The following is a 14145-nucleotide window of genomic DNA, read 5'->3' as shown; positions in this document are numbered from 1 at the left end:
TGTTTTTTAATTGAGAGCTGCGATTTATACTGGATCTGCCACCACCTCTACTTCCCTCTCTCTATATGTATATATCCTCCATGTCTCTCTCCTTCTCACGCACGCACGCACGCACGCACACCACCCTCCTCCAGCTAACTTGCCTTCTCTGGTGTGTATGTGCACGTGCACCAGTCTGCCCGGGACCTGAGCCAGCTCAGCGACCTGCAGGCCCAGCTGGAGGAGGCTACCAAGGAGAAGCAGGAGGTCCAGGAAAAGGTATGAAGAGAGGGAGAGACACAAATAGATGGATAGAGAGATGGATAGATGGATAGATAGATGGATGGATGGATAGATAGAAAAGAAAGGTTGAAATAGATAAGGAAATACGTTTAAAGTAAAATACCCCTGTAGAGCACATATGTCACATACAAGATAAATAATAGATGGATAGACAGACAGATGGATGGATGGATAGATAGACAGATAGAAAGGTTAGGATATATGATGGATTGAAAACGATTAGGAAATATGTTTAAATAAAACACCCCTGTAGAGCACATACATCACATAGGAGCAGCTCTTCACATTCCGTGTCAGTGTGGACCTGGAGACACATCACTTTGGTGAAACAGCAGGAAGCGCAGGGTGTGGGTGGCGTTGGGGCTGGAACCCTGCATCGCATTCTGCACGACGGGGATGTTTGCGATCGGACGCAATCAGACGAGTAACGAGGCGACCCTGTTGGGGGGCCTCCCCGTGCCTCCGGGCCCCCGGGTGACGGACCATGTCCATTGTTTTCAAATCCCAATGTTGACAGGTATGCTTACCGATCGGGCAGCAGAGCGGCTTGAGGCACCGCTGCATTTTATTTACCTTTCTTTGCCCGTCCATCCCACTCCCAGCTTCCCGGGGGACACGGGACAATTGCCCTTATTCACTTTACCACATGGATCAGATGCAGAACGAGGGCAGATTGCACTCAGCAGCAGAACTTGAGGGCGTGTCTGCGCTGTCATGACATTAGCGCAATATCTCAAGCGAACGGAACCCTGAGGCGGCGCAGATAGGGGGCGCGCAGCCATGCGCAATCCCTGGCGCTGTTAGCGGCTGCAATACACCCGTTGTGAATCGCCCCCTGGTTACACCGGCGGAATGAACGGAATGGCGAGCAGTTTCAGAATCAGCGGGCCGTCCGTCTCGATTCGTTCGCAACGGGCGCGTCGTTTGAGAGTGGACCGCACGGGAACGAAAGAAGGGTGTGGAAGTGCACAGGAGGTGGCAGGGTTTAGAATCAAAGCAGCTAGCATTAACATTAGCATCAATACGAACTGGACTCCTTAAAAAAATCTAAAGTCTCATCAAATTCGGTCCTGCGAAACCCGCCACAAGCAGTCGTTTGCCGAGACATCTCCCAACCCCCCTCCCTGTCGAAGAGTCTTGAGCCCTTCAGATGCCTGTGTGTGTGTGTGTGTGTGTGTGTGTGTGTGTGTGTGTGTGTGTGTGTGTGTGTGTGTGTGTGTGTGTGTGTGTGTGTGTGTGTGTGTGTGTGTGTGTGTGTGTGTGTGTGTGTGTGTGTGTGTGTGTGTGCGTTAGCGCGCGCAGAGGAACGTCGTCTTGTCTCATCTCCACACACACGGAGTGGTGGGGAGGAGAATGCGGCACGGCCTTCACCAGCCGCAGAGTAACAAGGCGCAGACGTCGCTCAAAGGGAAGCCTGACCCGCCGGGCCACGCCGGCGTCTTTTATGAAGAAAGCATCAATTATTGCATTTCTCTGGCGCATTCCTCCCTTTTGACATTTTATATCAGCCGCATCTGTGGCGGATGTTTGTGCAAGCTTGCTGTTATTAAAGCCTCTGGCGGCGCTGGACCTCCTTCCGTCAGGGGGTCAGAGGTCGCCGGCACTTAGCTCCTCCTTAGCGGAGGGCCATCTTTAGCGGAGGACCCCCCCCCCCCTGGGACACGTCCGGGGGGGGGGGTCAAACTGGTGCACACCCCCCATTATTTATATACTCTAAATATATATATATATATATATATATATATATATAAAAACAGGGGGGGCCAAAGGGAAAAAGGCGCGGCCTGTGAGCGACGGTGACCGCCTGCAGGACGGGGGGAGATGGGGGGGGGCGTCGTCAGCGCGGGTGTGTTTCCAAAAGAAAATGGGGCCGGAGAGGTCAGCGCGGGCCTGACACTCGCAACACCGAAATCCGCCCGTGGGAAGGGGAACGGTGCGGAAGAGGCTGTTAACGCGGAGATGGCGGTTAACGAGTTTCCTGTCCGATTTTCGCGGCACCGGCGGGCGGGGCTCCCCGGGAAGGCTCCGTCAGGGGCGCGGGGGGGGAAAAAAAGGATGAAGGGCTCACAAACAACGAACGATGGAGCCGGGTTGTCGGGGGACGTCGGGGACACTGCGCCTGTGAACACTGAGCAGCACCTGCAGCTGGAAGCCTGGGAGAGTGGTTTCATGATGTCACTGATGGAGCATGGAGAGGCTCCGCCAGGAGGGCGAGACAGATAGTCAACCTCCCATGCAGTATCACCAGCAGCCACCACTGGATAGATAGACAGACAGTTAGATAGATAGATAGACAGACAGACAGACAGACAGACAGACAGACAGAGAGAGAGAGATTGCTAGACAAACAGACAGCATATGCATTTATGTGTGTGTGTGTGTGTGCCTGCGTCTCCTGCAGCTCCACTCCCTGCAGAGCCAGCTGGAGTTCCAGGAGCAGTCCATGGTGGAGAAGTCTCTGGTGAGTCGTCAGGAGGCCAAGATCCGTGAGCTGGAGACCAAGCTGGAGTACGAGAGGACGCAGATCAAGAGGCTGGAGGTGAGACGTGAAACAGGAAGTGGGGGGAGGTTGGGCGTCGGGGAAGCCTTGACCTTCCGCCGGGTGCTGACGGAGGGCGAGGAGAGGGGACGCCTTACAACCGCCGTCCACGCGTCCGTCCGCCTGGAAGGTGGACCTCGCGCGGCCGTTGAGGTTACAGAGACGATCATTTCATTTGTTTCCCAGAATTCAGTTCCGCAGAAGGGTTTTGTTTTGTTTTTCCACGTTTGCTCTCATCTTCGCTCCTGGGCGTCGCTGCTCCTCGGCCTTCTGATCCGTTCATTTGCTGCTCTGTTTTCAGTGAATGCTAGCTGCTGCTTTAGCGGGCCGCCCACGGCTGCCCCCTTCAACCGCTCGCGCGTGGCGGGCCCCGCCGCCGACAATGAAACAACATATGGAGGAGTGCATTCGTAGCGCACGTATCGAATTTCTGCGCCTCATGAGGTGCCGGCGAAATAAGCGGGTCAGACACGCCACGCCCTCGGACAAAATAATCTCGCGGGGCCGCCACTTTGACGCCGGTCCCCCGCCCCCTCAGAGCCTGGTGAGCCGCCTGAAGGAGAACGTGGAGAAGGTGTCGGAGGAGAGGAACCAGCACAGCGCGGCGGAGAGCCGGGAGAGGGAGCAGAACAAGCGCGGGCAGAGGCAGATGAGGGACATGAAGGAGGAGATGGCGGAGCTGTCTAAGAAGGAGACGGAGGCCAGCCGCAAGAAGCACGAGCTGGTGAGGCCGCCTCCGCGCCCCCCCCCCCCCCCCCCCCCCCCCCTCGGCCCCCACTCCACGAGACTAACCCCCCTTCAAACCCGTTCCCCAGGAAATGGACATCGAGAGCCTGGAGGCGGCCAATCAGAGCCTGCAGGTGGACCTGAAGCTGGCTTTCAAGAGGATCGGCGACCTGCAGGCGGCCATCGAGGACGACATGGAGAGCGACGACAACGACGACCTCGTCAACAGGTGCGTTTGGGGGGACGCTTTCTCGCCCTTCTTCTTCTCCTTTTTTTTTTTTTTTTTTTTTTTCTCGGCCCCTCCTCCGTGCTCCTCACAGGTCATGCGGAAAATATCGTATTAACGGACTTTATGTTACAGGCGGTGGCGACAATATAAGGAGATGGTGAACACAATGTTTTTGTGTGTGTGTGTGTGTGCGTGTGTGCGTGTGTGCGTGCGTGCGTGCGTGCGCGGGCGTTTGTTCTTTGTGTCACGCGCCGCTCCTCGTGTATCTCACGTCTTTCTCCTTTTGTTGCCGTTCTTTCACACCGCACCAGTTTGCAGGACATGGTGACAAAGTATCAGAAGAGAAAGACCAAAACGTGAGAATGGAAACTGCATCCCTTTCTCTTCCGTGTTATAATTGTTTTCTCACTTTTTTTTTTCTTCTCCTTTTTCCTCCTCCCCCGCGAGAGAATAATGCAGTATTTGTGAAGCCCTCAGCTATTGTTATTCGAGATGACAAGATTTCGGCGAGGAGAGACAACAATGGGAATAAAGCATGCGCCAAAATAATCACGTCCTTTTAAAATCTGTGTTTTGTCGCGTCCCCATCGCTGTGGAAAACCCAGAGACAAAAAAAGAATTCTCTGCGTACGGCTCTATAAGATACTGCATTATTGTCTCCTCAGATAATAACACACCAGTGGTATTCAAACTTTTTTTCCCGCGTCCCCGCTAAAATAATAACAGATAAAAAAGGTGTCATGTGAAAACTAACCTAGCTGGTCTTAGATTGAGAAACGTAAAAAAAAAAATAGATAGAAAATGTCATTATATATAAGAAATATACTAAAATTGAATATTTGAATTGATATATCGGGAAATACTTGGATGCGAAATACGCGGTCCTCTAGAGGGAGCGTGCCCCACAGTTTGAATACCACTGTCTCGCGCCGTCAATTTCTTCCGTCGCCACTGTTTTCCAAAATCGCGCTCCAACAAAGACAGACGGGGGGAAATGTTGTGGTGCCGTGTCCAAACTGTAAATACTAACCAGGTTTGTACCCCAGCGCGACCGTGCTACTCACACCCCGACAGCGCTCACCCGCAGGATTCACCTCTGTTCCGACTTCCATTTCCCCTTGTCCGGCGAACGATGGCGCTCCCAGGGTTTCTACCTGGAGAGAACGGCGTCGCGATGTGTCGAACGAGGTGGAGGCGACGGCGGCTCCTCCTGGGCGACCGCCGACGGCGGGAATTCCATTAGTGAATTAGCCACAGGCTGATTATTTCATCTTGAACGGGATTCACCCGCGTGGTCCGTGCAGCGGGGAGGAAGTTGCATGCGCGAGCGTCTTCATTCACCTGCTTCCATTGGGGTTCTGTCCCAGCCGCCTCTTCGTGGTGGCACGGTGGTGCAGTGCATTGCACTGCTGCCTCACAGCAAGAAGCTCCTGGTCCTGTTATCTCCCAAATAGGAGCCTTTCTGTGTGGAGTTTGCATGTTCTCCCCGTGCTCACATGGGGTTTCCTCCACCTCACGTCAGTAAGGACCCCCACCAAAAACATGCACACATCATCGTCTGACCAGCGATGGACACTCGTCACCAGGTCCCCCGGGCGCGTCGACGAATGCTGCCCACTGCTCCTGGCTGCTTCCCCGGAGGAAGGACAAGCCAAGGATGGGTCAAATGCAGAGGCCTCATTTCACCGGCCACCATCTAAAAAGCATGTGTGTGTGTTGTAGTGTGGTGTGCTGTGTTGTGTTACAATTAAAGATTCTTCTTGTTAATACGACGTCGGAGCTCGTGAAACGAGCCCGATTCCGGCGTGGAACACGTCTCCCTTGGCTTTTTTTTTTTTTTATCCGTTCCGCCCGGAACCCGCGATCGGGGCGGCAAAGGCGCCGCCTCTCCCTCGGCGCGACTCAAGGCGAAGGGGAAGCGCTTCACCGCGTTGACAACTGGCTTCCCGCTCCAGCCTTGATGCCGAGCGGCAGCGGCGCGGCGGCGCGAAAGGAGTTGCTGGTTTTGCAGTAATGTGTGGCGCGTGCGTCTCCGGACCGTCGAGAGAACAACAAGAGCAATCTGCACGGCTGCCGCATCGCTACCTGGAGGATAAAGAATTGTTCCAGATATCGTTTTATTTTTTTTGTTTTTTTTCCCCCTCTTCTTTCCAGTCAGGTGAAGGCCTTGTGTTATTTCATTCTCCGATTCTCCGCCGCGCGACGCGTCAAGCCTCCCCTCGGCTCCGGGGAGGACCGGCTAAGTGATGGAACGAACACACGGGGTCTGATGCTGACTCTAAGTGTTTGTGACAGAGATTTACAACCGGTGGAGGCTGATTGTCACAAGCGGTTAGCGTCGCGCGTCGCCAGGGCCCCGGGGCCGCTTCGCCAGCCGCACGGGGCCAAGGACGCTGCGTGCAGGGAGCTTCGTCCGTGGGCCCTCGTGTTCACCTCTGGCTGCGTGTGCGCTGGAGGTGCTGGCGATACGGGTTATGATTATATATATTTAATGAGACCGCCCAATATCGAATGGAGCGCAGAGCTGAAATAAACAGCCACGTCTGTCTTACAAGTCTTACAAATGAATATCGTGGATTTCACGCCAAACTAGAAATCTTTAATTAAATGCGTTAATGAGAATGTTAAAGATTTTTTTTGTGTATTTTAAGTGAGTTTCAAGTATTTGACAATGGCGTCGCCGCAATCGTCCGAAAACATCCCCTCGGAAGGATCCTGAGACGAAACGGAGATAATTAGAGTTAATCAGGGACGTACCCCGTCGTTACCCCAAGTTGATCCCCTTTTTTCGTAAAAAAAACAGCGCGATGCGATATCATTTAATAGAAGATATCATTTAATGGAATATAAACAGAAACCTCCTTTTGAAAAAACAAACACGTCATTTTCTCCCCTCAGCTCATTCCCTTTATCTCTCCGTATCTCGCGCGCTTTCTTCTTTTCTATTAAGCCCAAAGTCTCCTTCCCCCGGGGAAATAACTTGTGGCCTTCAGGCGGACCGCCCAGCAGGGGGGGGCGGAGGCTCCCGCCGCTTTGTTCCCCTCGGTAAACATGATTGAATGTGTGAAGGTGGTGCGGCTCTATTCAGCCCCGGCTCTACGTCGCCGGCATGTAAATATGCCGGCGATTGATACGCCCGGCGGCCCGGCTGTCATCTCGCTCCTCTTTGAATATTGTGTTTGCCCCTGATAAGCATTTTTTCGCATCCCGACCAAAAAAAAAAAAGGGGGGGGGGGGGGCTGAGATAGAGACGCCGGTCAGAGATGAGAGAGAGAGACGCTGCCGCCCTTTTTTTCCCTCGCGGTCCGGAGCGGGCTTTAGACAAAAAAATAAAAATAAAAATCAGCCGTTCAAGGACAAAATGACCGGGACCAACCCCCCCCGGGCTCCAGGAACGTCCGTGATGGTGGTCGTCGTTTCCGGTCGGCGACGAAGACCCCGAGGTCCGGCCACTCTACTCCACGCGATTCGTCCGGGCGCCGGGACGAATTTGCCTTGGAAATCAGTCGACGGAGCCCAAACAAAACAAGAGCGGGGGAGGTTGTGAAGCTCGGCGCTTTCTGCGCGTTTAGTGTCGGGTGCGGTTTTCGCTGAGGAAGACGCGTCCGTGACCGCGACGCTAGGGACGACATACGTTCCGCCAGATGGAGGCGGCTTCCGAGCAGAACACACGCGGTGGCTCTCCAAGTCGTTTAGCCGATGACGAGGGTGTTTTTTCGCTCCCCTCCCGTTCCCCTTCCAGGTTCCACTCCCCTCGCCTGGGGAGCAGACGCGTAACTCACAGGCGCTCACCCTGGGGTCGAAACGGGCGTGGGAGGGTCGACCCTCCCCCGCCCGCCCATCTGATCCGCTCGCCCGCTGGGGTCCCCGGGTCTCTGTAAACCGCTTGTTATTGTCAAGGCCGGGGCCAGGGGGGCTGATTGGTTAGCGCCTGCTGACGGGTCGCGTGTCGCGCCCAGGCCGGCCCCGGCGCCGGGTTAATTAGGCCTTCAGGGGCTTCGTTTGCATTCCGCTCAGGGCGCGCGCCCGTCCGTCCATCCGTCCGAAGCAAAGCGTCTCGAGCGCTCCTGTTCCCGCCGCCATCCATCTCGAGCCCGCCTCGCGTGCACGGAGCACGGCTGTGATGCGACTAACACCTCTAAAGACAAAACCGGATTCCCGCGCTCCCGTTCCCCGCGGCGTCGCCCCGTCGTTGACGTGAGCTCGCTTTGCTTTGACGCAGCGGAGATGAGACGGAGACGGACTCAGAGGTGGAGGACCGCGTTGACGGAGTCAAGTCCTGGCTGTCCCGGAACAAGGGCTCCGGCAAGGCGCTGTCGGAGGAGGGCGGTCTGAAGAGCGCGAGGTGAGTGCCGTCACCCCCGAGGCGCTGCACAATGACAAACTGCTGCCGCATGTTATTGCCTCACAGAGATAGAGCCATCCCCGTCGCCGGCCCTGAAAAGGGGCCGGCGATACCTGGGGCGGTGTGCAACAGAAGGGTGAGTATTTCATATGATTAGGTGTCAACTCTTACTCGCAGCCATCTTTCTAATGACAGAGGATGGCAGGGGGAAGCGGCTGCTGTCAGATTTATTGAAGTGGCCCGTGGCCAGTTGGCACGCCTGCTAAATGGCCTCTCTGCCTCACTTGGATGGATCTTCCCACTGGCTGATTACCTCTCTAACTATATACATACCAGATATAGCGAGGGCTATTTTCTCAGGCTGATATTCCTTGACTTTAAGCTGCTGCCAAGGACGAACACAAATGAGAAATTTAGGGATGTCGCGGCAGACAGATCCAAAATCGCATCCGCTGCACATCCTCAACTCAACACACCGATCAAAGCCGGTCTGACGTTGTGGTAATAGCCGTGAAAAATACCATATGCTGTCAAAAAAAAAAACAACAACATATCTTTGTGTTATCCTTATCTCTTGTTTTCTCTTTCTTTTTCCGCTGTGATCTGTATGTTCTTGTGTTGTTCTTGTGTTGTTTTTCTTCATATGACACGCTAGGCACGCAGCCAGTGTAGATACTAAAGAATTGAAGGAAGGTAAGGAGAAGATCACTGAAGGAGGTAAAGAGGGGAAAGAGCAGGAGCCCAGCCGCTCGCTGTCTGTAGTCAGCTCCCTCAGCTACAGGAAGCGATCCAACCTGAAAGACTCAATCGGGGGAACGGGAGATGAAAGCTCCCTGTTCAGCACCCTGAAGGAGCAGCCGGACTTGCCGGACCACTCCTCCATCCGTAAGGGCAAGGCCAAGTCTGGAGAGCTCCAGGAAGACAGGAAGAAATCCCAGGCGCAGGAGGATCCGGACGACAGGGGCTCCGTCATCTCCATGGCCTACTCCGAGGCCGCCAGCCGGGCCCGGAAGGGCATGGAGTGTCGCTGGACCTCCCGCGGCAGCCCCGACTTCGACAAGGACTCCGTGGTGTCGTCCCAGGCCCCCAGCAGGATGTCCGCCAGGAGGGGCGTGCTGGATGTGGACGACGACAGCAAGTCGGCCATCAGCAGCGCGAGTCGCTCCAGCCTGCAACGCAGCTCTTCATGGAAGGACGAGCGACGCAGCGGCTCACGCCTGTCGCTGGCCCGCAGCTGTGGCCTCAGCGAGTTTGGGCTGTGCGTGGACGACGACGACAACGACGACGCCCTGAGCACCGCCTTCACCGAAGGAGGGACTTCGGCTTTCAGCCCCCGCTCCCTCAGCCGCAGCTACTCCACCCCTGGCCAAGCCCGCTCCGTGGACGACAGCCAGCCGGACACCTCGGACGTGAAGCCCGTCACACACCGCAACTACCTGGACCCGAATTTGGAGGCCGCCATCAACGAGGTGCTGAGCTTCAAACCGATCAAGTTCAAGCGCAGCAAACTCGACGATTCGGGCGACGAGGACGGCAACGGCGCTCTGGGGGGAGAGCGAGGAGGAGAGTCCAACAGGAAGGGCGCCTACCGCCTGAAAGGAGACGACGAGGACCCGGGCCGGAGCGTGTCCGGCCTCTCTCGCTCCGCGTCCAGCTCGGCGCTGGACTACAGCGCCCGCACGTCCAGCAGCTTCAGCGCCAGCGGCTCCCGCAGTCGTAAGGCCAAGAAGAAGAAAGTCTCCGAGTCTGAGAGCTCATCCTCGGACGACCGGCGCAGCAGGAAGAGCTCCAGGGGGAAGAAGGGTAAAAAATCCAGGAAGGGATCCAAGAAGAGGAAAGAAAGCGAGTCCGACGATTCCTCCTCCTCCTCCTCCTCGTCCGAGACGTCCTCCTCCTCCTCCTCCTCCTCCTCGTCCGGCTCCACCATCTCCTACCGCAGCTCCAACAGCGTGAAGCGCGGGCCGCCCAAGCCCGGCCCGGCCTCCGGCGGCGAGGAGGAGCCGGCGGGTCGCGGGACGTCCGGAAAGAGTAAGGACAAGAGGAAGCAAAAGAAAGTGGACAACCTGGTGATGAAGTACCTGTACAAGCCAGACAGTGACTGAGGAGCGTCGGCAGAAGGTGAACCTCGGCGTGATTCTAACCCAGCCTCAACCGCAACGACTGGAATGAGGTTGCACTAAATGAACGCGCTAACCCCGCCTGTCCTTTCTAACTGACTTGGTGTTATTGGGTCATGCTGTGAAGCGTGTCGGTGTTGACGTGCATGATATTGGGTGAATTGTCGATTTTGTGGTTAGACGGTATGAATTGTTGTGTCGCTTCGGCTCCTGACATCAATCTGCACGGGGAAAGGCTCCGACACACTCGTTTATATCTTGTGTCTCCAGGCTCATAAGTTGCACTGATGGGAATAAACTGTCAGGAAGAAATTCTGACGGACAACTCTGAGATTAGCTTTAAATTATCTTTATTTATTACGCCTCATTTGAGTTTATTGTCTGTGCTCTACCGCTCATCCCCCGTCGGGTAGAAAAGCAGAGCCCGACGGGGTGCAGGGGAGACGGAGGGAGCGCGGCAACGCACCCGGGCAGGGCAGGAGGGGCCCCGGCTGGTTAAGCAGGCCACGCCCCTCCCTGGGCGCGGAAGAGCGTGGCGCCGTCAGGTCGCCTGAGAGAACTGGGTCGGGCGAGCGGCGCCTCGTTCGAGACGCCAGATCGCGCGTCGGCTCGCACGCCCCGAGTTTCGGCGTTCTTGCTCCGCCGCAGGGAATAGGGGAGGGTACGCCGGCGTCGTACGGCAGCGCTGCGTGGTGTGAGGGTGGATGGTGTCTGTGCAAGTGTGTGTGTGTGTGTGTGTGTGTGTGTTCCGCTAAAGTGCTAACTTCTGGAGAAATGCGTGGAGGTGTAATCCAATGTTGATGCCCCAAACTCCAAACACCTCATTACTGGCGCCGCGCTCTGAGCGTCTCCAGATTTTTTTTTTCTTTTCTGAGCAGAGTTTCGACGGGACTCTTGACGTAATTGATTATGGATACAGGTGGAATAATTAATAAGCGCAGCTGCAGGACTCCTCGAATTCAATATTTAATTTACATTCCGCCGGCGCGCTCAGCCAGAACGAGATACAGGTGGGAATGTGCTGAATTCTTTATGTCTGCGGATCACGACATGCCCCCCAGACGCCGAGTTATCAGCCGCCCGGGGAGTTGGTGTTTGTTGTTCGCTGCCCTTTCCTTACCCTTAACCACACGAGTCTTTATGTGTGCTGGGATGCAACTTTTACGCCGGCGCTCCAGCCCTCGCCGTATTCACGCTACTCACACCGGCTCTGCGCCGGTTTGGCTCCTGACACGTTTTAGCGGCCACACGTCCAACCGGGAACGGGGGCGAGCGTGTTTCCATTTTGTTGACAACGCCTGCAGGCGGGTCTGCGTTTTGATTTCTGTCTATCCCCCCCCCCCTCCTCCACCCCCCACCTCCCTTTCTCCCCCCACCACCAGCAGCCCTCCCCCGTACCGGAGACACCTGGCCGCCGGCAGATCTGACGGGGAAGACGAGGCGGACAGAGACCCCGGCCGGCCGGCCCCGGGGCAGGGCGAGGGCGGAGCGGCGGAGACCGCGCCGTGACCCGGGCCCCCGCGTCACCTTCCTCGTCGTCCTCCTCGCCCTCATCACCGCCGGCGAGGGTGCACGTGGGCGGGGACATGTTGCTATTTCCTCTCGCTTAAAGCCAGAAGGGGGTCAGTCACTTCTGGTAGTTTCACTCCGGGTGCTTTGGTTTTACTGTGTTGTAGTTGACGTGTGTGGACGCTTGTTTTTTTTTTTCACAAATATGATTGTATTTATTGGATAAATAATGAAGTGGTGAATCCGTTTATCCGGGCAGTTCAGTAGTAGTTGAACCCCATTAGCTGCGAGACAAACCCCCCCCCCCTTGCTTTATATAACTCCGTGCTGTTGTGTGAGGGCCTTTCAGGAAGGAGCGCCAAGAGGATTTAGATAAGCTGCACTCTCCTCGTGGCCTTCAGAAGGAAGCGCTGGACAACTTTGAAGACTATTTTTATCAGGCTCCCCCTTAATCTGCAGGAGCGGCGAAGGAGGAACAGATCACTGTTCAAATTGTGTTTCGAGGGAAGTTCCCTCCCGAAAAAATCGATGCATCAGCCCTTTTTTGTACCGAGTGGCAAATTAATTCACGACATGACTAATGTTTTTGGGGGGAAGAAATGCGATGTGGGAATGAGCTCTTACATTGTTCAGTGCCGCGTTAGGGAATCCAGGCCTTTCTGTGAACGTGACGCGCAGATCAAGCGACAGACTGTTGAGATGTGTCATCCGCCTCTGTGACCGTAGTTGAAATTTAAGGTAGAAATACTCTTACTCTCCTGTCCGCTCAGTGCGTTTGTTTAATCGTTGAAAGGGAACGTGTTATTTTTCGTGTGTGTTGCGGAGCTCTGCGTGTCCTGCTGTTGCTTTCCCGCTCGGTGCGTTCCCGGGTCTCTCCTTTTTGCCTTTTGCAGAAGTCAGAACCAGAATGACAGTGAAATGCGGAGTCGACCCCGCCCGAGAGCCTCCCGCTGGATGGAGCGTCAGAAGCTCACTCCGCCGAAAAGAATCGCCGGCTCCATCTGAAAGAAATAATTTGTTAATCCTATGCATTTTTTTTAGGTTTTCTCAATGGAAAATGTATTTTAATTCAAGTGGAGTCGATGATGACGATGTTGTGGATGCGGACTGTTTGTCACTTTGACTTAGTGACTTTGTGAAGTCGCGCTATATAACGTTATACAGAATTATATGATATGGGTTCTTTTTTTCTTTTCTTGTTTTGTTTTTGGCCATAAAGTTACAAAGAGTCAAACATCCAAAATTGATGCATTGTAAAATTTTGAATTGAAATACAAAAACTTCAGCAGAGCTCGTCATTTATATTTTGGAATTCGTATTTATTAGTTATTTATATTTCTGAATGAAATAGGAGCAGTTTAATGAACACAAACGTAAAGCTTCTTGGAATCCTGTATTTTCCTCATTTATACTGACCTGGACAGTCGTACACTACATTCTGACTGTTACAATACATAAACACACACACACACACACACATATAGATATAGATATATATATCTATATCTATATATCTATATATATATATATCTATATATATCTATATATATATATATATATATCTATATCTATATATCTATATATATATATATATTTTAAAAAAAAAACTGAAATGGAAGCTGTCGGGCTCTATACCCTCGATGCCTTCGCGTTCCTTTACATCCTGCAGTAAGTAAAGCCAGCAGCTGGAACTCTGCACTGTCCTGGAAAACTCACCTTGTTTCCTCTTTTTTCCATTTTGGCCTTATGGAATAGTAATGGAGTCCTAAGATGATTGTGAACTTATGAATTTGAAATTGTATGTAAATTACAGGTATGTCTAGTTGTAGGTACATTTGAATAAGGAGGCATAGTGTGTGTGTGTGTATGTGTATGTGTGTGTGTGTGTGTGTGTGTGTGCGCGCGCGCGCGCGCATTCGCCTGCGCACGGTGGAGGAAATAAGCTCCAAGTCTCTGGCTTACTATTTGCATATCTTCTTAGAGGAAGCTTATCTGCATATCATTTCTTATTTTCTCATTTTTCTCTGCGTTAGAAAAATGAATATTAATGTGCAGACGGAGGACACTTTGATATCACACTTCAGAATCCAGTTTATTGAAATAAAAAATAAAAAAAACTGTGTTTCATCACATCTCAGTTGGACACAGTGGCTTTTCCTCCATTAAAAATGAGATTGTCTATTTTCATTTTCAAACAAATTCCCATTAGTTTCATGCATGACTCTTTTTTTAAATTTTAATTAGCTTTATGGACAATAAATGGAGCGGTTTGTTTGCAGAGGCTGCGTGGACTCCTTTTAATTGGATGGAAGCAGAATCAGATGTTATTTGGCTTTAAACACATTGACATCAGAAAACAATTGGACGGGACGATTCGCAGTAAATAAGTCCACATGTG

At 53.4% G+C, this 14145-nt stretch overlaps 1 protein-coding gene across 4 annotated transcripts in view; it reads left to right on the top strand.

The window, feature by feature from the left end:
* LOC307240129 (unconventional myosin-XVIIIa-like) overlaps positions 1-13916 on the top strand; it is a 60185-nt gene extending 46269 nt beyond the window's left edge. For 3 of the 4 annotated variants that reach the window (XM_080013775.1, XM_080013776.1, XM_080013773.1), the window contains exons 37-44: positions 175-258; positions 2684-2821; positions 3360-3545; positions 3637-3776; positions 4088-4132; positions 7999-8121; positions 8777-10239; positions 11621-13916. In XM_080013775.1, the coding sequence (XP_079869901.1) occupies positions 175-258; positions 2684-2821; positions 3360-3545; positions 3637-3776; positions 4088-4132; positions 7999-8121; positions 8777-10223 (2163 nt within the window). In that variant the 3' untranslated portion in view covers positions 10224-10239; positions 11621-13916. The remainder of the gene's footprint in view (positions 1-174; positions 259-2683; positions 2822-3359; positions 3546-3636; positions 3777-4087; positions 4133-7998; positions 8122-8776; positions 10240-11620) is intronic. The other variant, XM_080013774.1, reaches the window with a different exon arrangement.
* The last annotated feature ends 229 nt before the right edge of the window (positions 13917-14145 follow it).

This window comes from Zeus faber, assembly GCF_960531495.2.
Source record: "Zeus faber genome assembly, chromosome: 14".
Lineage (NCBI taxonomy): Eukaryota > Metazoa > Chordata > Actinopteri > Zeiformes > Zeidae > Zeus > Zeus faber.
The sequence above is the reverse complement of the archived record's forward strand: the minus strand, read 5'-3'. Positions and strand labels throughout refer to the sequence as shown.